The 26,695-nt window shown below is 30.6% G+C and overlaps 5 protein-coding genes and 1 non-coding gene across 6 annotated transcripts; 3 read left to right on the top strand and 3 right to left on the bottom strand.

Moving 5' to 3' along the window:
* Positions 1-391: 391 nt before the first annotated feature.
* LOC127250559 (non-specific lipid transfer protein GPI-anchored 5-like) lies at positions 392-2,488 on the bottom strand. The gene is made up of 2 exons (XM_051273899.1): positions 2,098-2,488; positions 392-753 (listed from the first exon to the last, which is right to left on the bottom strand). Exons 1-2 carry the CDS (start codon positions 2,444-2,446, stop codon positions 581-583), a joined length of 522 nt encoding a protein of 173 aa, XP_051129856.1. The 5' UTR covers positions 2,447-2,488; the 3' UTR covers positions 392-580.
* Positions 2,489-4,724: 2,236 nt separating this feature from the next.
* On the top strand, positions 4,725-7,629 carry LOC127250603 (non-specific lipid transfer protein GPI-anchored 21-like). The gene is made up of 4 exons (XM_051273967.1): positions 4,725-5,102; positions 6,194-6,223; positions 6,435-6,503; positions 7,262-7,629. The coding sequence occupies exons 1-4, from the start codon at positions 4,760-4,762 to the stop codon at positions 7,477-7,479; spliced, it is 660 nt and encodes a 219-aa protein (XP_051129924.1). The 5' UTR covers positions 4,725-4,759; the 3' UTR covers positions 7,480-7,629.
* A 1,372-nt stretch (positions 7,630-9,001) lies between these two features.
* LOC127250185 (uncharacterized) lies at positions 9,002-10,279 on the top strand. Its single transcript, XM_051273345.1, has 2 exons — positions 9,002-9,254; positions 9,957-10,279. Exons 1-2 carry the CDS (start codon positions 9,002-9,004, stop codon positions 10,277-10,279), a joined length of 576 nt encoding a protein of 191 aa, XP_051129302.1.
* Positions 10,280-11,099: 820 nt separating this feature from the next.
* LOC127250609 (proteasome subunit beta type-2-B-like) lies at positions 11,100-13,964 on the bottom strand. The gene is made up of 3 exons (XM_051273974.1): positions 13,622-13,964; positions 13,025-13,148; positions 11,100-11,640 (listed from the first exon to the last, which is right to left on the bottom strand). Exons 1-3 carry the CDS (start codon positions 13,777-13,779, stop codon positions 11,281-11,283), a joined length of 642 nt encoding a protein of 213 aa, XP_051129931.1. The 5' UTR covers positions 13,780-13,964; the 3' UTR covers positions 11,100-11,280.
* Positions 13,965-14,060: 96 nt separating this feature from the next.
* TRNAS-AGA (transfer RNA serine (anticodon AGA)) lies at positions 14,061-14,142 on the top strand. The gene has a single exon. It is a non-coding gene; the product is annotated as a tRNA-Ser (tRNA).
* A 9,053-nt stretch (positions 14,143-23,195) lies between these two features.
* LOC127250357 (pentatricopeptide repeat-containing protein At3g22670, mitochondrial-like) lies at positions 23,196-26,446 on the bottom strand. Its single transcript, XM_051273600.1, has 3 exons — positions 26,354-26,446; positions 26,176-26,234; positions 23,196-25,154 (listed from the first exon to the last, which is right to left on the bottom strand). The coding sequence occupies exon 3, from the start codon at positions 25,132-25,134 to the stop codon at positions 23,380-23,382; it is 1,755 nt and encodes a 584-aa protein (XP_051129557.1). The 5' UTR covers positions 25,135-25,154; positions 26,176-26,234; positions 26,354-26,446; the 3' UTR covers positions 23,196-23,379.
* Positions 26,447-26,695: the final 249 nt, after the last annotated feature.

Genomic DNA, 26,695 nt, shown 5'->3' on the forward strand with positions numbered 1-26,695 from the left:
AATAATATTTATAATTTTTTATACATATAAAATACATATTTATTTAAATCAAATTAATTTGATATACTTTTAAAAAATATATATACAATTTTATTGATAGTAATACAGTTATAATTAAAAAAATTAATTAACTTTAATGTAATTAATTAAATTATTTATAAATTATTGATTAATAAACTATTTTTTAAAAAAAAATTAATATTCAAATAAAATAATAAAATATGAAAAAATAAATAAATATACACAAAAAGAACAAATTCATAAATATTTTGATATTTAATTAAAAAATATTTTTACAAAAAAAATAAAAAAAATTAATTTAGACGAACAAAAATAAAAAAATAGACACTTTTAACTCAAACAAAAAGAGTAATAAATAAAACTTTCAGCAAATAAGCAATCTTATTGATATTCATACAAAATAATACAAATACAATCCATCAAGACATGTCATATGTGATCATAAAACATACACAAAAAATAATAATAGTAATAATATATAAACCTCGAAAAATTGCAAGAACCTCGAGCCCTAAAAATAATTGTTACTATCTGTGCCCACTCGTACATTTGTATAAAGCTAAGCCAAAGCGTAGAATGCGACGATTGTGACAACGGCGATAGAAGCTACAGACATCCTAGTAGAAAATGCCGAATTGCTTCCAGACGGCGTCGTTTTGGATCCACTGTCGCCATTTGGACTTGTGTTTGTATTTGGCGTAGATGAACCAGGTGAACCGGAGGGTGAACCAGCTGTACGCATGGTTTAGACAAAATATTTTATTACATGTTCACAGCTATACTCACAGAAATATTTGTATAAAAATAGAATATGATTAGAGCGTTGTTTAAGACTAATTAACACATGAATAATTAAATTATTAGATGATTATAATTAAATTAGCATGTTGATTTGACTTTTTACCAAATACATATAATTTATATCATGTATTTATACTATGTTAATATACATGTTGTCTCGAGATCAATAGTAATATGTGTCACGTAAATTATTATCATATGCAATTGACTCATATTATATATATATTCCACCTTATCCAAATTTATTTTTATTTTTTTTGTTGTCATTTAAATTTTTTTCATTTTTTAGTAAAAAAATTATCAATTTTTCTACTTTTCCTTTACCCTTAGAAGATTTCTATTTTCCAACTTTTATTAAAACATTTGTCTCGTCAAGTGAGCGCACATTTGAATGACGTAAGTAGTATATATTATGATAATGCGTACACTTATGGATCAATCTTTGCTTATATATAATAAAGATTTATTTTATTTTATTTTTTTTTACAAAAAATAAATCAATAATTCAATACAAAATATTTATTTCCTTTGTCCAAGCTAAAGGCACGGAGTTTTATGTATTTTGTAATTAAAAAGTATATTAATAAAAATAATTATGATTTAATAAAAATAATTATAAATTAAGATTAAGATGACTAAATAGTCTAATTAAAAATAAAATAAATTTTAAATTTTAAAATACGATTAAAGTGTATAATTATATTTAAAAAATAGAAATGACAAATTATGTGTGAAAAACTTAAGTAGGAGCAGTATATTTCGTACCAAAAAAACATCTCAAACTAAAACACTGAACAAACAAAGTCTTTATTTCAAAAGAACCTCAACACATTTTTTATAAAAAAAAATATATTAACAACTATTTTTACCTAAAAAAAATGAAAAAAAAAAAAAAAAACATAATAATCATGTTCAATAAATAATAGTACTCCATCTCTCCTATAATTATAATCTTAGTTGAGGGCACGAGATTTAACAAATATTAATATTATATTAATAATCGATATAATTTATCAAATTTCTTATTAAAATATATATATTAATCTATTAAATTAATTATCAGAAAGAACTACTGCACTTAGTTTATAATCTTTGTTTTTAGTTAAAAAATTTTATTTGAATTTAAATAAATATGTAAATATGACGTTTTATTAAATAAAATAATATGTTCATATAAGAAAATTTATAAAAATCGAATTTATAAAAAAAAAAAAAAAAAAAGTAAAATAACAGAGAGAAAAATTCATTTAATAAATGATAAAGCAGTGCGATTACCGGAGCTGCACTGCGAAACCGGCGGCGTCTGGACATTGCAAGCTCGGGGCAAAGCCATGGCCTGAGTCTGGTTGATATTCAGCCCCAACGCCGACCCGCCGCCGTTCAGCACCTGGCAGAGGCACTGCGGCTGCGATCCAACCACCGTCCGGAGCTGCGTGCAGCACCCGTTCGACGGCGACGACGAGTTGCCGGAGATGTAGTTCAGGCACGGCGAAAGTCCGATCAGCACGTTCGTGCAGTCGTCCGACTGAGCCGCCGCGACGCTCCAACCCACGGCGGCGGCGAGGATCATCACCAGCGCTATTGAAGAAGAAGATGAAGAAGAAGCTCTTCTGTGATCCGCCATTGATCGGAAAATTAGTTTTTGTCGAAACTGGGGGAAATTGGGGATTTGTTGTGGTTCGATTTAAGTTTGGTTTTTAAGGCTTATATAGATGTGTTTGGGGCAGGGAACGCAATTCTCAAGAGCTCCCGGGAGTTCGAGTCCAGGTGGAACATCTAGAAATAATAAAACAGTATTAGGGTGGTAATTGTCCGGGATTGTGAAAATTTACTATTCATCAATTTTTTTTTCGGAAAAACATCAAATTAAATATTTATTTTTTATATTATACTAAAAATTAAATTTACATTCAAAACATCACATCAACATATATTTATATCACATCATACAACTATTCAAATTCAAAATTTTTACTATTCAAATCGCAACTTAAAATTCAAACCCCTAAACAAACACACCCTAGAGTATTATTTTAAAACGAAAGAAGTACTTTTTATATTTTATACTACCTTCGTCCGGCTCCAAGAGTCTCATTTATTTTTTACGTGTTTATATTTGAATATTAATTATTATATTAAAACATATTACAAATTAAAGAAAAATGGAAAAAAAATACTTCTATTAGTGTCTTATAATACTATTATAATGATATTTGTGCAAAAAATTATACAAATATATATTTAGTGTTAAGTATAATGACGCATGAGATCCTTAAAGCCTGGCTGAGATTTTATGTAAAATGATTAATGAATATATTTTATATGAAAATTATGTTTTAGATGTAATTATTATTTTTGAGAAAAATATAATATATTGAATAATAAAAATATTGGAATGATTATGGTATTGATCAAGATAACTAATATTATGTTTGTTTTTTCAATTACATATATAGCAATCAAATAATAAATATTTCTATTTAGTGCAGCGTATATTATTTTAAATAAAAGTATATTGATGCACTGTATTAATATATTTTTTGTATTAAAATTAATTATAGCATGTATTGTTTGGGACTATGTCATGTGATATATTTATATTATATTGATATAATTTATTTGTTAGTTGTCTGTATATAATGTGCTATGTATTCTTATATTATTCTTTATACACAGCGTTAATTGTATAAGTAAAAATTAAAATTAAATAGAAAAACACATATTATTTTTAGTATATTATGTTCGAGCTTTAAAATTAAAAATTGAACTTAAAATTTAGGTACACGATTTGGAAATATCTAAATATAATACTTTGGTTAGAATTGGAAAATGCTTATATAGTTATATTCATTTCAAATATCATTTTTTTTTTTTATAATGTAGAAGTCAATATATATATATATAAATATTATTTTAATATAAATTAAATAAATTTTCAATCAAACTTAACAGCGCATAAATCATATTAGTTAATTAAGAAGACATACAAAATTTCTGTCACAAATATTAAAGTTCACGCAAATAACAATATTTCTTTTTTTTTTTTTTTTTTGATCGGAAGCAAATAACAATATTGGAGGGGAAGTGATGGACGGTGTGGATGGATTTGGAGTGGGAGTCCCGGGAGTTGGCAAGAATTGGGTAGGGACAGAGGGGTTGGGAGTTGGTCAACGAAGACTTTTTAGATTGGGTAACCAACTTTCGGCCTACTGCTTCGATTGGTTGATTATTTGTAACTAAATTTTGAAAAAGGTAACGGTTAGTTGAGCAACTAATGTATTAATTAATTATTTTTATTTTATTACAATACAAGATGCGTGCAAGCGACACGTGGCGCTTAATTAATTATGGTCAACTGCTGATCCTTGTGGTCAAACTTACATTTTATTATTATTATTATTATTATTATTATTATTATTATTATCTTCTCAGCTTATTTTATAAGTATTTGTTACTTTTATTGGGAAATATATATTGGGAAAAAAAAAGTAAGAAAGAAATAAAGATACATATCTAAGCTTTATTATAACCAAAAATTATGTTAGTTAAACTAACTTTAACAAACTAGAAATTCTTGGCATAGCTTTTGGTATTTTGGATATTTTAATTTTTATTATTTTCAAGTAAAATAATAATTGAATATACTTTTATATATATATATATATAAATTCATTAAATCAGTACAAATCCTAGTATTAGAAAAATTAAATAAGAACAAACAACATTTCAAGCTCACCTAAATCTCAATTATTTTTCATAAAATAAAATAAAATAAAATAAATTTAGTTAAGGTAGTTGAACTAGCCCTAACCCTACCCCCTAAAAAAATCAAATAAAACTTAAATAAACCCTAAGTTTATAAACACCCTAACATAAAATTTTATTTCCATCCAAAACATTCATCTCTAAAAATTTGAAACACACATACACTACAAACATGGCAAATTCTCCAAATTTTCAATTAATCTTTTTAATTTTATTATTTTTATCTTCGCTCGTCGTCCCGCCGTCGAATGCGCAATCGAGCACGTTGTGCACGGGCGCTATGATCCGTAGCTTCAACCCGTGCATAGGCTTTCTCACGGGCGGTGGGTCGGGCGCAAACTCGTCGCCAACGTCGGGTTGTTGTAGCGCGCTGAAAGATCTCATGAGTAACGGACAAGATTGTCTTTGCCTCATCGTTACGGGCGGCGTCCCGTTCCAAATTCCCGTCAACCGCACTCTCGCTATCTCGCTTCCCCGAGCTTGTAAAATGTCCGGTGTTCCTGTCGAGTGTAAAGGTAACATTTCGTTTCGCCATTATTTTTTTTAAATTTTTATGTTATTCATTGTTTCTTATTAGCCTCTTCAAATATATTAAATTAAATAGTTATTTTATTATTTTATCTTAAAATTTAATTTTTAAATTCAAACTATCACATCAATATTTATATATATATATATTGTAATTCAAATTTTTTACTATTTTCAACTCTAAAATCAATTCTCAAACCTACTATGCAAATACACCATTTTTTGTACCTGTATAAGCCGATTTACAGTTTTTACGAAATGCTTATATATTTTTTAATAAAAATAAATTATTTTTTCTTAAAAAATACTCATTCTATCCCATATCTATTTATTCAGTAAAAATAAAGGTAAAAAGACTAAAATATTATTATTATTATTATTGTATGATATAAAAATAATGATATTTGTGTAATATATTATAAATTGAAAGAGTATTTAGGATGGTTACTAAATAATAAAATGAATTCTTTGTTATTGAATGGACCAAAATGAAAAAATTAATAGATTGTTAAGAGACGAGGATCGAACAATATTATAATTTCCCAAAATACGCAGAATATGTTTCTTTTGAATTTTTATCTATTTTTTTTACTATTTAAATTTTATTTTTTTTCTCCTACAAAATATAATATAAGAAATTTAAGTTAAAAGTTCAAATCACCAAATATAATCCAGAAGGAAAAGAAACACTTAGGATTTGTTTATTGCATTTTGAGTTTGAAAATGTTAAGGAGAAATAATCGTTTGGGTACGAAAAATGGATTTGTTAATTTGTTTTCGATTTTTATTTTTTTATTTTTTTATTTTTGAATTATAAAAATGTAAACAGAATATTGATTTAATGTTTATAAATTTAATATATGTGTTAGATTAATTTATTTGAAATGATCCCATATGAGACTAAATTCAAATTAATATTTGTTGACCTCATAAAAATGTTCGATAATAGAAAATCAATTAATTTTAGTTCACTCTGAATTCTTTAATTTTTAATTTAAATTATTTTATAAATATATATAATTATTTTTAAAATTATTATATTTAAAAAAGGATCTAATAAGTTGGCTAATCATTGCAGGGACAGCAGCAAGCCCAGTTCCACCTCCAGGTGCATTTCCATTTTCCAATACTAATTTTATACCAATAATTATCATTATTTAAAACAAAAAAAAAAAGAAGATATTTTTAATATTTTTTGTAATTTTAAATAATTCTGGTAAAAAAAGAAAATTAAAATAATAATAATAATAATAATAATAATAATAATAATAATAATAATAAAAGTATATCTGATTTTAAATATTAATATATGTTGGCAGATTCAGGATCTCAAGGCCAGGACCAACCAAACTTGTCCCCTGGACTATCTCCTCCAAGTCCTACAACAGGTAACCAACTTAATTATTTACATATAGTCATACAGCAGTACTCCCTCGGTTGTGCAAATATGTGTTTATTTGATCGGACATAAATTTTAATAAAATTAAATAATAATTATTATTTTTTATTTTTAATAGTAAAAAAAAATACAAAAATATAATAATTTTTTACTTAAAAAAATAACGAGAATATTTTTCAATGACAATTCAAAAAGAAAAGTGAGTATATATTTGATTTGAACGACGGAGGGAGTATTATTTTATTTATTTATTTACTATACAATGTAAAAGTTACCCATAAAAAACATACTAATTTTACACATAAACTAAACTCACACACAAAAAAAAAAAAAAAAAAAAAAAAATACTTTTTTTTAAAGAAAAAAAAAGAAAAAAATTTTTAAAACACAAAATGAACATATCCTAAGGTTATATTTGGTATTTTACTTTAGATATTGTGTTTTCTATTTGATATTGCTAAATTGAAAATGCTGGAGATGATATTTTATATAAAAATAAATATTTAATGTAATATTTAAAAATAAAAAATTGAAAGATTTTATAGTAAAGGAAAAAAAAACTAAAAGAGCATTTCCTTTTGGACTTTATACAATATTTTACTATATAAAATTCATATTTTTTAAAATATATATATTATTTTTCTTACAAAATATTATATAAAATATTATTTAAATAAAACTTCTAAATTTTTTTATTCAATTCAAAAAATACATATATATGTTCTAAAATTTATTTTATATATTCAGGTCCACTTCTTCCTCAGCCATTTACGCCGCCGACACCGGGAGGTGAGTTGACGCCGCCACCGGATGAGGACATAATTCCGACGCTTACGCCGCCGGGAATGCGCCCGACTTTGAATCCATCGGCGGCAACATCGACGACGATGAATAAGAGTTTTGGGTCATCACTAGTTGTTATAGTTTTAGGAGTTTTTATTTTTATGAATTTGAAACTTGTTTAAAAATTTTATTTTTAGACACATTTATTCTTTTTATTAAAAAAAAAAGGTATTAAATATTAATGAAATTTATTTATTTTATTTTTGTATAAGATGGTGATTTAGCTAAGTATTTTTTAGTAAGGGTATTTATCAATTATATTTGGAGGCAAGTGTGTTTGTTTTGTAAGATTGTTGGAAATTAAACTTTTTTAGCGTGAAATATAAGAATTCGGTATAAAATATAAAAATAATAAATGTGTATAATATAATACATTTATTTATTTAGAGAAAATGTGTGAAAAAATAATAGAATTTGATTATTTTAAATTTATAAAATAAACTTATAACTCCGTAAATAAAATGTAGTAAAATGATTAATAAATACTATAAATGAAAATTCTAAAAATAAATAGTCTTACATATAGATACACGACCTCTATTAATCCCAAAGATACACTATTTATTTTTTGTCAAGAAATAACAAAAAAAATGCAAAATTGGAACTCTTGCAAAAAAAAAAAATAATAATAATAATAATATATTTTAATAATAAGTAATAATATATTTTATATATAAGACTATTTTGCTCTTACTATAATAATATTAATATAAATTTAAAATATATTTAATATACGGTGAGATCTATAACTACTAAAGAAATAGGAGAATCAATATTTATGTTTGTATATAATAAAAAAGTAACAAAAACAAATATCTTAACAACAGACGGATAGAAATTATACTGTTGTGTGTATGTGTGGGTATATATGTAATTATGAAATGTGTGGGGGCATATATGTAATAATACATGCACTTTATTACATAAAATAAGAAAATATGGCCAACAAACACAACATTCCTACCTCATGAATTTGACCATTGACCATAAAAATCTCATAGATTCAATTGAAAGAATTTAATTAATTTGTGACATCCTTTAATATTAGTGGTTGGAGTAAGAGTGAGAGTAGAGAAAGAGTGAACAGAGTGTATGAAGTTTTAAGAAAAATATTCTTTTTATTTAAAAAAATAAATTAAATATTTTAATATTCACTTCTATATTAATTTAAGAATAATTTTCGATTAAATATTTTTTAGAATCGAGCATTACGTCAATATCAACTTGTTTCACCTATTTCTCGTTTCTAACGCGGACGGGATCCTCTGTTCCAGACAGAATCTTGTCTCATTGTCCCATACACACATTGTATGTATAAAATACTTTATATATACACACTATGTATGTGGGGATAGGGGGATAGAATTTATTTTTAGGACAGGTGATCCCATGGGTCTCTAACGTAACTAGTAAACGAGCGGCATCGAAATGAGGAGAATGCACACGCGCGAGCGAGGCAATAACTTGATGAGCCGAGTAGGTACGCATCACGCCTAAGCAACCGCTACCGTCTTTTAGGTTTTTACGTAGACTATATACGATCTTTCGATTTGAGTTTCCTCCGGTGCTCAGAAAGAAAAAATGGGATTGCCTTTCTTTTCGCTCGTTTGGTTCTCGACGACACTTTTTGTTTTGATACTATCGATGAGAACTGTGAATTCGCAAGTTGAGGGATGCTCTTTAGTTGGCATCGACGTGGAACACTGCTTAACGCCAAGTGATAATCCGCAGTTCTCGCTCGACTCTTGTTGCACTTCTCTTAATATTGTTGTTAAAGCCGGATACTATTGCCTTTGCTCTCTACTCGGCCCTTCCGAGTATTCTTTTCTCAACACTCGACTCGCTATTTCATTCTCGAATTGTAACATATCAATTCCTTCTATAACTCATTGCCAAGGTAAGATTCTAAGAGCAAAACCATTTCCCCTCTCTCTCTCTCTCTATATATATATGTATAAGTAGAAGTTTGCGCTTTAAAGAGTAGCTGAATTGGCGTGGAAATAAACTTGTTATTGCAGAATATTATATCCAATCGAGGTTTACTCACTGTGCACTTAAAAATCATCTCCTTCCTCTCTCTCTATATATATATTTTTATAAGTAGAAATTCACCATATAAAGAATAATTGAATTGGTACGGAGGTAAACTAGTTATTGCAAACTATTCAATCGAAGTTTACTTAGTGTGCATTTAAAAATCATCTTCTCTCTCTCTCTCTATATATATATATATATATATATATGAGTAGAAATTTGCCTTATAAAGAGTAGCTGAATTGGTGTGGAGATAATCTTGTGATTACAAACTATTACATTTAGTTGAGGTTTACTCAGTGTAAACTTAAAAATCATCTCCTATATATATATATATATGTATATGTATAAGTAGAAATTCGCTCTATAAAGAGTAGTTGAATTGGTGTAGAGGTAAACTTGTTATTGCAAACTATTCCATTCAATCGAGGTTTAATCAATGCGTACTTACAAAAATAACAGTGATAGATTTTCATACAATTCATATATATATATATATATATCTTTATAGTTGATTCACATGTTTGTATTTCTTTCGATTTTCACTTGTACATGAAATTTCAAGTTGTAGAGCCGCAACCGATGGCTATGCCGCCACCGGAAGCCACGGTGGCGCAGCCAATTCAGATGCTGGCGCCGCCCAACCTCCCAATAGGCGACGAGTTTGTGCATTTGCCGCCAAAAGTGGAGGAAAGCACCACAATTTCAATTGGCAACAATTCTTCGGCGACAACAACAGCCGACACAAATGAAAACCAAAGCCCGTCGCTGCCCAAGCTTAGCATCCCGGAGCGCTGGGGATTTATTCAGCAGTCGAACCGAGCGCATCGTATTATCATGCTTTCGACAAAATTGCTTCCCGTCGCTGTTTTCGCATTTGCTGCTTGATATTTTTGTCGTCGTTTTTTTTTTAAATATATATATATGTTGAGTTATTAAAACTACTCGAGTATTGCCTCTATTTACTTTTTGAAGTTGAATTTGTTGTTTTCATATTATTCATCAAAATTTTATTATTACAAGAAAATAAAAAATTGGATTATATGATACTTTTTCAAGTTTTTAAGCAAAACTTATTCTAATTCAATCTAACTTAAATTGCGATTCCCAATAAATAATAATAAAAAATAAAATATTTTATACAAAAGTTTTAAAAAAAAAATTTTTAAAAAAAAAAACCTTTAAATACTCTGTTATAATTTTTTTTCAAATACTCATTACAAAAATATCAAATTAAAAAAATAAAATAAAATATATGCATTATTTCTCCAAATGGTTTAAGAAACATGCAACTTCCCCCTTCTATTTTCAAAAATTGAGACTCATATTGCAATTTGAGAAAATTTTGTATAAATTACGAGGGAAAATTAGAAAATGGTGCCAAATTTTCCAAATCGTATATAGTTATAAAAAATTGTACCAAAAATTAAAATAAATAAAAATATCGATCCAATATGTTTGTCATACCAAAAATTTCAATATGTGACACATGGATTAATACATACCATAATTTTTTGTACAAATATATGCTTTGATATCTTAGGATGAAGAAAATACTAACGACCAATCAACATATATAATAAAAATAAACAACACATGTTTCTATATACCGATATATTCCTATGTTCAACTATAAATCGATACCATACAAATAAATCTACACATGCATGTGTCGAAAAGATGCACACAACAAACAATATCGAGAAGATGAAAACAACAAAAACAAGAAAAGTTATGAATTTAGCGCGCACCGGCGAACACAAGTTTAGTTAAAGTGCAAATTCAGCGCCGCAGTTTACCAAACCCGAACAAATCCAAAATATCATAAAGAGTTACTTAGCATTAACGTTTAACAAACATTCAAAGCTATATTAAACGAGTTCGTACCTTTAGGAGGAAGCAGATACGGCGGCAGGTTCAGAAGCCGGGATTGGAGCATCCTTGATGGACTCGCGCCAGGCGTATTCCCTCGCCCCGTCCTTGTCGACAATTTTGATTACGAAGTTAGGCGGGGCGATCACCAGCCTGCTTCGTATTTCCATTATGATCTTGTCGACCAGCTCGATGGCCTCTTCGACAGTCATGTCATTGCGGTAGTACCTGTCCATTGTCGAGAGTGCAAAGTAGGATCCGTAGCCGAATGCTGCTTTGTCTAGCTTGTGTAGGGATGCGATGTAGTCGATGAAGAAGAGCGAAGGGCCCGTCTCCTTGTCATACCCGGCAAGAATGATATTCACCATGTACGGATTCTGGGATTAATGTAAAATAAATACAGTACAGTCAAAAATATAGACGTAATCACGAATTTGAATTGGTTCTTCTTGCACCCGCCCTTTGTTAAATGATGTTATCCTCGTGAATTAGCAGATTCGCATGATTCGGAAGACGCTTAAGAGTTTCTTTTTTAGAATCGCAGAGGTCACTCATCATATAATGTGACTTGTGATTATCAAGCGGAGTCAATAATACTATCCTGAAATAACGGGCTAGTTAAAAAGAAGAGAAAGAAGAGAAATTACTGTGGCCTACTGCATTTGGAAGACGACAAACAAGCAGAGTAAGAAGAGAAACAGAATAAAAAGATTAAATATGAAGTTGACATCGAGTACTCATTTGTAGCTTAAATTTCGTCTAAGTTTATACGAAGATATCTTTAAATTCCCTAATGAACTTCTAAGACTAGTACTTAATTTAACTGCTGTCCGAATGTCTTTCCAACAAACATAAAAATCGCATAGTTTTAGATATTCCGAGATAAAATGCTTTTCCTTCATAGATAAGCTTGCTGATATCTTCAAGAGCAAAGAAAGATATAAAGGAAAATTTTGTGTCAACCGCGAATTCTTTGAAATTAAACAATGTTCTGTTCACTACAGTTTGAATCAATGCCACATTATAAAGAGTCGGAACTTCACTCACATTCCCCACACCCATGTCATTCCACAAATTAAAAGGGCCAACGTCTTTTGATTCTTATATTTTCTACGCATCATTAGCATGCAATTTGATTCCGCATAGCTCTAGTGTAAGCATATATTTTCGAAATAAAAATAGTAATAGAATTAATTGACAACTTTCATGTTGAATTTGAATCAGCACATAAAGAATTTGATTTTAAACAAAGGCAATTCAAAATCTCAATCCTAACCAAATTATTGAAATAGTTTTTATCCTTATCCTATTTTTGCAATCAAATTTGGAACCGAATTCGGTATATGGCATATCACAAAACTTAAATGTCAAATTCACATAATTCCAAATTTTGATAAACTAAAATGCATATATATCACCAAACTTAAATGTTTTAAAATTAACATAATTCCAAATTTTGATAAACTAAAATGCATATATCACCAACATATACATCAAATACATATATTTTCAAATCTTTGATAAACTAAGATAGTAAAATGCATTACAACTATAATCTAAATAAATGTATATGTATCGTATATAGATCAAATCTGATTATCAAATTCATAAATCCTTATAATCGATTAAACTAGTTCATATTTCATATTATATGAACCCAGATTTCCAATTACCGAATCCGCAAATCCCTAGTTATAAACACATAATTTTCATAACATTAGCAAGCAGAATACATCAAACTCCAATATATTAAGAAATTACCTTCCGCAAAGCCGTAGCAAGCTCGCCTCTAGTGAAGTTTGCAGTAGCAGCAGTTGTCAAAGGAATGCCATTGCGGAATTGGTACAAAGCCACATTCTTCTGGATGTACTCTGTAAATTGAGCCCTAAGACAACATCCCAAGAAAATTAAACGTCAACCATTACGACCAAGACATCAGTAAGTGGAGCCATAGCCAGCAGAGTAATCGAAAAGGAGATAACATTTTTAATTTCAATAATATCCATTTCTATCCATGATGACTTCATTTCATCACAAATCCTGAGATGATAAGCAAATTTTTTCATGATCCAAACTCAAATAAACACCTAGAGCCATTGAATTCATACAAACTGATGAAATTCGTCAGAATCTTAACACACACATGAGAAAAAACTAAATACATAAAACAAACAACACAAACTACATCACTGCTGGAATACTACAGCCATTGAAGAGCAACCATGAGAAAAATCATAAACACAATAAATTTCATCAGAAAAATTTCCATAAAATCAAAATCAGGAACTGATAGCCTGCGCGCGCACCAAAAGCGAATCAAACAACAACGAATTCATTCACATACAAAGGAAACCTCACCTATCCCCGGTCTCGCCGGAGGCGCCCATCAGTTTGTGAGAATCAAGGAGCATGATCTTATCCTCGTTCGTCTTGTGCACGAGGATGCTGTGGACCGCCGATGTGTCCGCCGCCACTATCGCGAAATCCTTACCCACCAATCCGAAAACCGACTCCATTTCTTCTCCTCTTACCAACACAGCTCGGATTCCCCAATTCCGATCTCAATTCAGAGCTTACCACTTCAAATCTGGTCTACCAATTAGGGTTTTTGGCTCTTCGCTCGTTCGTGAAATGGTCGATTGTATTCTTCAATTTCAGTGAAGTGGGAAGAAAGCAACTTGGGGAACAAGATTTCTACTAAAAACGTAGTTTACAACGCACTAAAATCGCATTACATATAATAAGAGAAAAGTGTAGCTTGATATTTACTACTTTTACTTAAAATTCAAACAAACAGGTGGACGTGCCGGAGTGGTTATCGGGCATGACTAGAAATCATGTGGGCTTTGCCCGCGCAGGTTCGAATCCTGCCGTCCACGTTTTATTTATTTATTTGTTTTTCTGAATTTTAATTTATAATAATGTAATTATTTAAAATATAGACTAAATATGTTTATATTTGATTGAAATTTTTTCCAAAAGAATTTAATATTTATCAATTTTTTTCCTAAAAATATCAAATTAAGTTTAGTACATTAGTATTTTATAAGTAATAACACAATAGAAAATTTAAAAAAAAAAAAAAAGAAAAGAAAATTTGCTCTTAAACCCACTTATTTTTTTAGTGATATTGTTTATAATATTGTGTAAAGTATAGAGATATTTTTTATTAAATTAAAAGGTCTTTCTACTATTAAAAAAATGTTTTAGAAAATATCCACATTGGCATAGTCTAGTTTGAGACCCATTTTCCTTTTCATGCTTAAGTAATTATGTCTATTTTCCTTAAATGTAATTAAAATAAATTATTTAAATAATTATTAGTAAAAAATTAAATAGATTGATTTGAATAGGTTAAGATTTAATTGCTATTAAAATTGTATATTTTTATCTTTTATAGAAATTGTCTTCTTATTTGGATGGGACAAAAAAAAAAAAATGATGAGATAGAGGAAATATATAATGAAATCTTGTAAAATATATTTATATAAGCAACACTATCCTCTGCTTGGGATTACTCAATGAGAAAAAATATATTTATATTTGGGTCTAGATTTTGCATGTCACACATGGTTCGTCTATTATCACTTACCTTATTAGGTTTACTTTGCATACTATTAAGTTCGATCGGGGGTTTACCCAAAGCACACCCGAAAGGCAGCGACTGTGAATTTTTACATTATAAAAAAAAAAAAAAAAAAAAAAAAAAAAAAAAAATCATCTCTTATACATACAAACCACAAGGGTAAGGATGAGTTCAAATTTTTTGTTTACTTTATGTTTGAATATGTCTCATAGCACACAAGGCTAAGTCATGCTGTCTTTAGCGTGAGGTTTATCTAGTGCCTTAAATATATTTATGCACTTTGTATGTCATGTAAAAATGGATTCAAATTTTTCAACACCTTTCCAATCGAACTTGTCACAAAACCCGTATAGCTAAGCCAAAAATTATATTAGCGTGTTCTTGATTAAGTTTGTCATACAACTTATAGGGCTAAGCTACATTGCACCTTAGAGGTACCTATTGACAATTCGAAGAATAGCTCGGCCTGAGGATTTATTTAATGTACACTTGAAAATATAGCAACAGTAGTTGTTCACATGTATAAAAGTATTTCTTGTCATTTTGATTATCAGATGAACGGGGAAAGTTACAATGCTGGATTTGGAAAATGAGCAAGGGTGTCAGTACACGTAAAATATAGAAACGGCACATGCCTTTATTACGTATAACATATGCTATTTGTAATAAAAACATGTGTTGTATATTCATAATTATAGCGTGTGATGTATGAGAATATGTCATGTGTTAAAATCAGGTATTGTATGTGTTATGTGAGACTATATCATGTCATATTAAGTCATGTGTTGTATTTGTATTATATTAACGTATATTATGTGTTGTCCATGGTAACACCACACGATGTGCTATTCAACACATTATTGAATTTTATATTCAGCATTGTAGTCACCGCTCAAATGAATTGATATTGCAGCGCGGCGTCGAGTTCTCCAGCAACCAGCTGGAGATGGGTAGCAAATCGTCGCTCAATCGACAACCTTCTCAAACAGCTCCGACGGAAGGAAAACTTCTCCCGAATGGACTAACGACTTCCTTCACCGAAACAAACCGGACAGCATCGATCTCCGGCCATCTTCTCTGGCAATCCAGAAAAGATCGACATGTTAAGAAGGGATCCGGGCATCCAACCTAAAACCAATTAGTGATAAGTGGGGTGGCCCTTCACCCTTATATAGTAGGGGAGTTCCCACACATTTAGCAATGTGGGACAATATTCAACACTCCCCCCTCAGGATGATAATCTCGAAAATCCATACAGGATCCAAACTCAATACGGGCACCATGACTCTGATACCATGTTAAAAAGGGATTCGGGCATCAAATCTAAAACCAATTGGTAATATGTGAAGTGGCCCTTCACCCTTATATAGTAGGGGAGTTTCCATACATTTAGCAATGTGGGACAATATTCAACACGACGGCGCCTCCGTTGGGACAGAATCAAACAACTTTGGCTCCAAACTTCTTGTTTAGAACTCCAATCTAATAAATTTAACCTGATTGCATTAGCGTAGTCAAAAAAATCTGCAAAATTGATTGAGAGTATAATGTTCTTCAAATTTACCAACACCTCCTCAAAAAACCCATGCCATTACGATGAGATATAAAAAAATAATGGATGTTACATTTAGACTTAATACACTTTAAGTCCAATAAATTTAATAGATCATGTATGTTAAAAAGACATCCGGACTTCTAACCTAAAATCAATTGGTGATAAGTGGAGTGGTCATTCACCCTTGTAAATCAAGGTAGTTTTCACATTATTTTTCAATGTGTGACATATTCAACACTCCTCCTCGAGATGATAATTTCGAATATTCAAATAGGATTAGAGTTGTAAATCTTGAATTTGAGTCGCACTGTCTCCATTTGTCGTCGTCTATGGGCAAATTTAGTTTGGCCGTGTTTATCCCCTTTACCGTAAGGGGCATGTTAGTTGACTCTCTTTGTAGAGAAATAAATAAATGATATGTATCCCTAAAAATTTATGCTAAGCTTTTAGGTAAGTAAGTCATTTAAATCATCTAACAATTTATACACTTAATCTAACTAATTGTCTAAAACATTTATATTTAATTCACAATTAAACTTTTAATCCAATCTAGCTTTTTCTAATTTTTCTTCATACTTCTTACCGGTTGGTTAAAGGGACGATGATTTCGACTCAAACCCAAGAGGTGAGTAGCAATGATAACGACGCCTCAAGGTTAGATTGTTAACAATAAATGTATAGGGTATGTTTTTTTTTTTTTTTTTTTTTTGCCAAAAATTTCAGGTTTTTACTATTTGGGCTATGCGTTTTTCGAAAATATATATATATATTTTACAAAACATGTCTATCATACATTATTTTAATACCAATGGTGCGTTTGGCAATTAGCTGATAGCTTTTAACTTTCAGCTGATTCAATTAGTTGGTTGACTAGCTGATTCAATTAGCGGTTTATATTAAAGTGTTTGATAAAACAACTGTTTGACATTAACCATCTATACATAAATGACTATTAAGAACATTGATATGTTATTTTTTAAAATATTTAATTTTGTTCATTTTGGTTTGAAATTTATGAGAATTTTTGTTATTAATTATTGAAAATTATAAAAATATTATAAAATATTTATTTTTTATTATTTGGATTTGAGAAAATTATTTTTACTATAAAATAATAATTTTTTATTAAAATTATGTAAAATATAAAATAATAAATCTTTGGCAAAACAGCAAAAAATCCCATGTGGTTTACCGAATCTGCTAAAAACCCCATGTAGTCCTAAAACTCCAAAAAACCTACTCGTGGTTTGTAAAACGTTGCACACTCGGCCCCACCTTTTAAATCACACTGACGGCGTTAAATTTTACCTTCATCAGACAGTTATGCCCTAATGATTCTCTCTCTTTTGTTCTTTCTTCTTCTCTTCTCCACAACCTCTTTCTTCCATTTCTTTTCTTCTCCAAATTCTTCTTCAAACATCTTCTTCCTCAATTTTTCTCTTCTTCTTCTCCAATTATTTCTATATCTTCTTCTGTTCTTTCTTCTTCGCTTCATTCTTCTTCTCTTCTCCCCAACTTCTTCCTTTCATCTTCTTTTCTTCCCCAAATTCTTCTTCACACATCTTTTTCTTCAATTTTTTTTCTTCTTCTTCATCTCCAATTCTTCTTTGAAGAATGAAGAATTGAAAAAGAATAAAAATAGAAACAAGATGATGGGCAGAAGCGGCTTGGAGTAAGGAAGAAGAAAGGAAGAAAAGAAAGAGAAGAAAGAAGAGAAGGAAAAAAAGAAGAAGAGGAAGAAGGGCTGGATACCAATTTTTTTTTTCTCCCGTTTTTTTTTCTTTTTCTTTTTTTTTTTCCCCAATTTTCTTTCTTCTTTATTTTTTCTCTCTAATTCTTCCGTACGCCGTTGCAACCAGAAGCAAACAGGTTTTTCTTTCTTCTTTCTCTATCTTTTTTTCCCCAATTTTTTTTTTTTAAATTTTTTCTCCCTAATTCTTCCGTACGCCATTTCTTTCTTTCTTTCTTTCTTCTTAGATTGATTTCAAATTTTGATGTCAAATTGATTTCTTAAATTTTTTAGTTTGCTATTTCTGGGTTTTGTAAAACACAAGAAGAAATATTTGTTTGGTAAAATAGAAGAAGATCCATGTCCGGTCGATTAATTGTGATAAATTTGGGATTTGTGTCGAATTTGGTTATATTTAACGGATTTTAAATAAAAAAAAATGAATTGAGAGTAAATTCTGAAAGTATGAATAACAATAAGAAAGAAGAAGAATAAGGAAAGAAGAATAAGGAAGAAGAAGAACGAGGGAGAAGAAGAATAAGTCATTAAGGTATTTCAGTAATTTTACACATAAATATATCACTTTATGGACAAAAAATCGTATTTCAGACGCGTGGTATACAACCTCCGTTAAATCCTAACGGAGGGGGGATTTTTTGCAATCTTTTACAAACCACGAGTAGGTTTTTTGGAGTTTTAGGACTACGGGGGGTTTTCAGCAGATTTGGTAAACCACAAGGGTTTTTTTTGCTATTTTGCCTAAATCTTTCGTATATATATTTTTATTATGTTAATTATTGTTTTAATATATATAAATAAATTAATAATCTTTGTTTTTTCTATTTGATTTAGTTTTAAAATTTTATATATTTTACAAATAATATAATTTATAGGTAATAATTAATAATAGTAATTATTTCAAATTTGCAAAAATAAAAATATAATTTAATAAATTAAATATATTAAAAATAATTAATAAATACTGCTCTAAAAATATATTTATATGTATAAAATAAATAATTATGTTTTAAGGATAAATAAGGAATAACCAAAATTAAAATGAAAAAGCTCTTTCAAAATGCTCATGCTTTTTGAGTCCAAAAAGCTCTTTAAAAAGACTAATTTACCAAATACTTAAATTAGTTTTTTAGTTAAAAGTTTTTCAAAAAGCTGTTTCTCAAACACCCTCCAAATCTAAATCAAAATTTTTCCAAACCCATTAAAAATAAAAATAAAAAATAAAAAAATAAAACTCCCATAGCAAAATCAGATGAAAATCGCACAACCAAACACGGCCCAAGAACCTTACAAACAAACACGTCCAAAATCAATCAGCCCAAGCTGAACAATAAAGAGGGTTGATCAAATTTGACTTGACGACCACAAAAAACAATGGGAATAAATAAACAAAATCGTAACTACCGTGTAGATAGTGACTGATCCAGACAGAATCAAGTAAGAGGAAGGAAGAAATGAAGGAAGGAAGCCACGTAATTTAATTTAATTTAATTATTAATTAATCAATCTACCGTGTGAGTACCAGCAGCCAATGAAGACGATTTCCTTCCTCCTCAAGCTCCACCATTTTCCGTGCTCCACAAGCTTGCTTATCGTCATCCCTCACCTATAAATACACAAACCAATCAATCAACGAATCAATCAAACAAGCAATTCCTCATTTCTCCAACACTACACACTCGCAATTCATACCTGTTGAAGTTGAAATCGAAGTTGAATTAATTGATTCGTGATAGTGTAATACTACCTCGAAATCGGAATCAGAGAGAGATGATGGCGGCCAATTTCTGGTGGAGCTGTGTGAGCTGCTTCGTTCCTTCTTCTTCTTCTTCTAACCCTAACCCTAACCCTAACTCAAAATCGAACTCTGCCTCGCGCCGTGTGTCTGATTATGAATACGAGAAATCTTCCTCCTCCACCAAATCGAAGCCTGCCAATAAGGCGGCTAATCGTCCTCCGATTCCGGTTTCGTACTTCCCGATCAACTCGCAGGTCTCCCGCTTGTAGACGACGATTCTCACTGCTGCATACCTTTTATCCTCTCTCACACTATTAACTAAATCGGACGCTGCTATTTAAGGGCGGTTTCCGTGAGGAATTTTTGAGGGAAAAAAGAGCTTCCGAAGGGAGAGGTTACCGCTGACCGGGGCAGATTCGGAAATTGGATTTGCCCCGGTCGGTCAGCGTATAAGAAATCGGGCACACAATAAATTGTATTAATTGAAATTTGTATGAATATAATTTATATATTAAGATTATTAATAATAACAATAATATATGTTCTTTAATAATTTTTATGTGATGTGTGTATTATATTTATATTTTATTAGTATAAATTATCTTCTAGGTATTGAAGGATAACGTGTTGTTCAGGCTTTCGGAAGAACCCTGAGAAAAAATAGATTTTAGGTTTATAAACACACTATTAAATATATTTTTTAAATAGTACTCCCACCGTCCACAGAAAAAATATACAATTATTTTTGGCGCAGTATTTAAAAAATAATAGTATTTTAATTATAAAAATAATAGTATTTTAATTATAGTGGATAGTTAAAAGTAGTGTAACGACATTTTTGCCTTTGCTTTTTGGTGTAAAAGTAATGATGTGATGTAAAGTAGAAGTATTTGTGGAAAAAAGTAAAATATTTAATAAAATGTTTACTTTGTAATTTGACGTCCCAAAATAAAAACATGTATACTTTCTAGTTGGACGGAAAGAGTATTATTGAAATTGACTCGGCTAGATAAAAGACGTGAAAATGAAAAAAAAAAATGTGTAGGTCATAATTGAATTTCGAAAAATATAATGCAGTGTGATTAGAAAAATGATAAAAAAGAAATAAAAAAAGAATGAGAGATTAAAATTTTAAATTTAATCTTAAAATTAAAATTAAATTGAATGATAGTATAAAATATAAAATAATATTTATTAATTATAATAGGTTTACATTTAAAAAAATAAAAAATTAATCCTATATTAATTAATTGCTGAGCAGTTGTTCACTTTGCTCCCTAAGCGACCTGGTGTTGTCAGTACTATTACTGCAATAACTTTCAAAATAATAAATAAATAGAACTTGGGGACTGAAGGGTCCGAAGGGAGGTGGAGAATTTGGGTGTGCAGAGTTAGTGAGTTACCGAGGGAAAGAAAATAAAATAGGAGAGGACTGATTTGGAAAATTTGTAACTTTTGATTTAAAACAAAAAAGAAAAATATAATAATAAGCATTCTTATAGGTTAGACAGAGTAAATTGGATAAATTTTCGATCGAGGATACGCTCCGGTTTGAAGGAGAACGAGAAAGGGATGCTGCAATATATTTTCAGTGTCTGTAATTCTCAGGAGTACATTATGCTTATATGCAGTTAGGAATGGAAAATCTAACCTAATTAGGTTCTGTTTTTTAATTATATTTAAAATAATAAAAAAATATTTTTCTATTGCAAAATTTTCTTATAAATATTAAGTACATATAATATAAATATAACAAAAATTAATTTTATTTATGATAAATTATTTTTTAAGTCCCGTATCTGACCCTTTTATCATTTTAGGATTTTAAGTAAATTTTGTCTGAAAATAGTTTCGTAACTAAAAAATTTTCACTAAAATGGTCCTCCGGTTCTGGACTCGCCACGCTGGCAGCCGTTGCTGACGTGACTAACATGACATCGTCACGTAGATGCCACATTGGAGAACCATTTTAGCGAAAAAAATTTACATACAGGACTATTTTGAAACAAAATCCATTTAAATGTCCTAAAATGATAAAATAAGTCATATACGGGACTAAAAAAATAGTTTAGCAAGACATTTTGTAATATAAAAAATAGAAAAAATTTCACGTGTCGCTGACGTGGCATTTATGTGGCAATGACCTGCCAGCCGCGTCAACCCCACGTCAGCAACAGCAGGCCAGTGTGGCGACTCTGGCACTGGAGGACCATTTTAACGAAAAAATTTTATTTACAAGACTATTTTCAGACATGATCCATTTAAACTCCTAAAATAATAAATACTTATTTATTCCCCAAATTTGGCCAAAATATGTGAAAGTGCTACAAAATATTTTTCGAAATGAAGCTAAAAATACAAAGAAACAAATTTTTGTCGATGTATCGATGAACAATACATTATATTTGAGCCAAAAATCGATACCAAGTTCCGGCTCGGTCGATAAACCAGTTGCAAAATTGCGATCAAATGTCTCCTATTCCGACCAAAAGCAATACTTTAGAACTATCACCCGACTAAGAAAGCAACACAAATGCGTGACTAGTCGCGAAAATGTTAACTGTAGTAGCTCGGAAAACATTACAACCCGCGCCAATTGCTCAAGCAAGATAAGGTTGTAAGAACGTGAACCGAGGATTGCGCAAAGCATATCATAAATATCACCATTCGTAAATAATGAAGGGATAAATGTATTTTTAGTCCCGTATATGGCGCTCATTATCATTTTTGTCATTTAAATAAAATTTATATAAAAAAAAAGTCTCATATCTAATCTACAAGTCACTGAAAATTAAATTCACATCCAAATTTAGTTCATGCTCCGAAGTTGTTATGTTAACATACGTGACAATATATAAAAACTATTTTTATACAACATTTATTTAAAGAACTAAAATGACAATGAGTGTCATACATACGGGACTTAAAATACGTTTATCCCAATAACGCAACGAACAAATCAAGTTACTGAGCAATTTCTAACACCAAAGTTTGACGTAAATTTAATTTTTCGTAACTACTATTTTTATATAGAGCTTTATTTAAAGAACGAAAATGATAAGAAATGTCTTCTACTGGACTTAAAAAAAATACGTTTATCCCAATGATGCAACGAACAAATCAAGTCACCGAGCAATTTCTAACACCAAATGTCGACATAAATTTAATTTTCAGTAACCGCATATTATTTTTCAGAGCTTTATTTAAAGAAGGAAAATGATAATAAATGTCTTATATTGGACTTAAAAAACTACGTTTATCCCAATAATGCAACGAACAAATCAAGTTACGGAGCAATTTCTAACATAACATCAAATATTGACGTAAATTCAAATTTCAGTAACCGCATGTTAGATATAAAACTATTTTTTTCAGAGCTTTATTTAAAGAACGAAAATGATAATAGGTGTCTTATATGGGATTTAAAAAATACGTTTATCCAAATAATGCAACGAACAAATCAAGTTACCAAGTTTCGAATTACCTCTAGCTAAAACTCCGTTGTTGTCCGGTTCTTCGATTTTGATTTCTTGCTCTTCTTGACAGGCTCCGGCGCCATCCGGACAAAGTTCTTTGACGCGATAAGTTCTTCGATTTCCTGCTTCTCTTTGCTCATGCCATTTTTCTCGAGCTCTTTGACAAGATTATCGTAAATGGAGTCCGTAGGAACGAATCCCTTTTCCACCAATTCCTTAAAATAAAAACACGCTCGATCCAGGTTCCCGTTCCTAGACAGGCGACTAACGAGGAGAGAATACGTACCGTAATCAAGACTGATGTTGTTGGCGAAGAGATGGCTCAGCAAGAACGAAAGAACTTTCATTCGATTCAAATTGCAACACATTTTCAGCAACGGGATGTAAGTGTTGATATCGGGCTTGATCCGTCTCTCCTCGATTTTCTTGAGCAATTTCAGAGCCTTCTCTTCTTGCAAATCGTGTGCCGCGATGAAAATCAGCGTGTTGTACGTGCGCACGTCGGGAATAATTCCCTGCTTCGACATATCGTCGAACACCGAATCCGCGTCTTTCTGCCTGCCGGCGATGCTCAGAGCCGTAATGAAAACGTTATAAAAAGCCGTGTCGGGCGAGCAATTGTTCTCCTTCATCTCCTCGTAAATTTTCACAGCTTTGTTTATTTCCTTCGCTTTCGCCAATGCGTTCATCATTATAGTGTACGTCACGACGCTCGGACGACAGCCGTTCTCCCGCATTTCGGCCAATGTCGCATTAGCTTTGTAGAAATCCTTTTCTCGACAGTACGCTTCGATGAAAGATGTGTACGTTATCATATCAGGCTGAAATCCGTGTTCCTCCTTCATCTTGTTGACAATCGCTTTGGCTTTGTCGATCTGCCGGATTTTGCACCAGCCGTGTACTAAAATGTTGTACGTGCGCAGCGTCGGCGGAATACGATCCTTGTAATCGGAGAATAATCTTTCCGCATCCTCGACGCTTCCTTCTTTCACCAACGCGTCGATCCATATATGAAAAGCTGATATATCTCTCTCGACGCCAAATGACTCGAGTTTTTCGAATGTATTTATCACCTCGGAATATCGACCAGCCTTAGCAAGACGTCTCATGATTCTCGTCATCGTGTCCAATGAGACGTACCCTTCGAAATTCTTCATATCTTCGACAAGTTCCCAAATGACATCAAATTTCTTAGCTTTACCCAAATTATCGATCATTAAATTGTACAATTCCGGTGAATGTTTCTTCCCTGCTCGCTGTAACTCGGCCCATTTAAAGAACCCAAACCCCGGACACCACTGACAGCTGAATCGCCGTAAAACTTGCTCGATCAAACCGTCGGACACATCAACATCACAATCTTCCAACGCTTTCACCACCAAATCAGGGGATTCGAACCGGCCGTTGAGAATCTTACTAACCTTATCAACATCACTCTCGACGATATCATTCACCGCGGATTTTATATCAATGTTTTCAACATCACTCTGAATCTTGTGGTTTTCGATCCAATAAGATATTGAAGGGGGCACAAAATCATCGTCTGTTTTCCTTTTAGCAATTGTGTCGTTGTCGGAAGATTTAACCCAATCAGGCAGCTCGGGAGACTCGTCTACAGACAAGGAGTCATTCGCCTTTATGGATTCAGCAGCAGTGCAAAATGCATAAACCCCATTCATACGATCACTACGAGATCGGCAACCATTAAATGGCACAAATGCTCGATATTGCCTCAAAGAATTGAAATGCTTCCACTGTTGTAGCCTCATTCTCAGTAAAACTGATGGACCTGAACATCAAAAAGAACCAACATTCAAACTAAATACGATTATCCAAAAAATAAAAACTGTAATTTCGGTCAAATATGCGACATTCCTTATCATTTTTAATCTTTTAACCCGCCCGTATGAAAATGGCATCATATCACTCATCTTCATATTTTCAATACATTACGAGACTCCGATTACGCACTTTTGGAAATTTTAGCACTATTCATCAACAATAATTTTTTTTACAAACATTCCATCAAAAACATATTCTCACTTGCGAAACATCACATCAAATGCTAATTTTTTACTATTGTCAAATTTTTCCAGAACTCCAAAAGTTTCTTTCTAAAAGGAGTCCAAATTACTGAAATAGTAGTTTTTATCCTCGTCCTATTTTGTATTCAAATTTGGAACCGAATTCTGTATTTTGTATATCACAAAAACTTAATATGAAACATTTCTATGTGAATTTTGAAATTTTGATAAACTAAAAAGCATTGCACAACTAAAATTTTAAAATGTATAAGCAGTATATAATTGAGCACCAGTTATTGAATTCATAAATCCTTATAATTGATTAAACAAGTTCGTATAATTTAAAATTGCCAACCAATTATTGAATTTGCACATCCCTACTTTACAAACATATCCTTTTAGCAAATTTTTTTTACATGATCCAAACTCAAAAAAACACCTAAAGTGATGGAATTCATACCAATATATGAGATTTTTTTTCACTATCAGCTATTCAGCCTATTTTCTATGGTATAATCATGGCCAGAATCTTAACATACATAATGCGAAATTAAAAAAAAAAAAAAAAAAAAAAACACAATTAATTTCATCAGGAGAAATCAAAATTAAAATCAAAATCAAACCATGAATTAATAATAGTGTGCGCGTGCATCAAAAGCAAATCAAACAATAAACAAATTCCAGAGGCATTTCATCAAACAGGTAAGCTACTTCAAACAAAGCCGTCTTGAACATGAACAGCAAGTCACAGATACAATGTAAACAACAACGGAATAGATTTAATACCTATTTGGCGTATGAAATAGTATAGCTCGAAACGATTTTACATCTTAAAGTTGCTGAACCTGCAAAAACCGCGACGTGTTCGGAATCAAAACGAATTGATTAAAATAAGAGAAAGAAAAGACGTAAAAAGTTCTCGCACTTGATTCTAAGAAATGAAAGAAGAGAAGTGAACTCTCACCATTTTCAGTGCTGCTGGAGGATACGGAACTCGTTGGAGAAGAAAAATGGAGAACAGATTAGGGTTGAAGGGTTCCGTTTGTTATTGCAGGGTTTTGGGTGGAATATATTATTATATATATATATATATATTTTGGATTAGTTTGAAGAAAAAAAATTGATTTGAGTTTGATAATAAAATAATATTTGATGGAATATTTTGTGAGAAAAAAAAAATATATTTTTTTCGGCAAATGCAGAATCTAAATAGTAAAATTTAGGAAAATTCGACTAAAGAAACGTATGCTTTTCTTTAAAAAAAAATATACTCCCTTCGTCCATTTAGAAAAATTACATTTATTTT

The sequence above is a fragment of the Andrographis paniculata genome, unplaced genomic scaffold (assembly GCF_009805555.1).
Source record: "Andrographis paniculata isolate CXL003 unplaced genomic scaffold, ASM980555v1 Contig37END, whole genome shotgun sequence".
NCBI lineage: Eukaryota > Viridiplantae > Streptophyta > Magnoliopsida > Lamiales > Acanthaceae > Andrographis > Andrographis paniculata.

Coding starts and splice junctions, on each gene's coding strand:
- LOC127250559 (XM_051273899.1), bottom strand. CDS start 2,446: ATGGCGGATCACAGAAGAGCTTCTTCTTCATCTTCTTCTTCAATAGCG. Junction 754..2,097: donor GGTTTCGCAGTGCAGCTCCG/GTAATCGCACTG, acceptor CCATGCGTACAG/CTGGTTCACCCTCCGGTTCA.
- LOC127250603 (XM_051273967.1), top strand. CDS start 4,760: ATGGCAAATTCTCCAAATTTTCAATTAATCTTTTTAATTTTATTATTT. Junction 5,103..6,193: donor TGTTCCTGTCGAGTGTAAAG/GTAACATTTCGT, acceptor TAATCATTGCAG/GGACAGCAGCAAGCCCAGTT. Junction 6,504..7,261: donor TCCTCCAAGTCCTACAACAG/GTAACCAACTTA, acceptor TTATATATTCAG/GTCCACTTCTTCCTCAGCCA.
- LOC127250185 (XM_051273345.1), top strand. CDS start 9,002: ATGAGAACTGTGAATTCGCAAGTTGAGGGATGCTCTTTAGTTGGCATC. Junction 9,255..9,956: donor TTCTATAACTCATTGCCAAG/GTAAGATTCTAA, acceptor TGAAATTTCAAG/TTGTAGAGCCGCAACCGATG.
- LOC127250609 (XM_051273974.1), bottom strand. CDS start 13,779: ATGGAGTCGGTTTTCGGATTGGTGGGTAAGGATTTCGCGATAGTGGCG. Junction 13,149..13,621: donor TCCGGCGAGACCGGGGATAG/GTGAGGTTTCCT, acceptor ATGTTGTCTTAG/GGCTCAATTTACAGAGTACA. Junction 11,641..13,024: donor TTGCTACGGCTTTGCGGAAG/GTAATTTCTTAA, acceptor CATTAATCCCAG/AATCCGTACATGGTGAATAT.
- LOC127250357 (XM_051273600.1), bottom strand. CDS start 25,134: ATGAGGCTACAACAGTGGAAGCATTTCAATTCTTTGAGGCAATATCGA.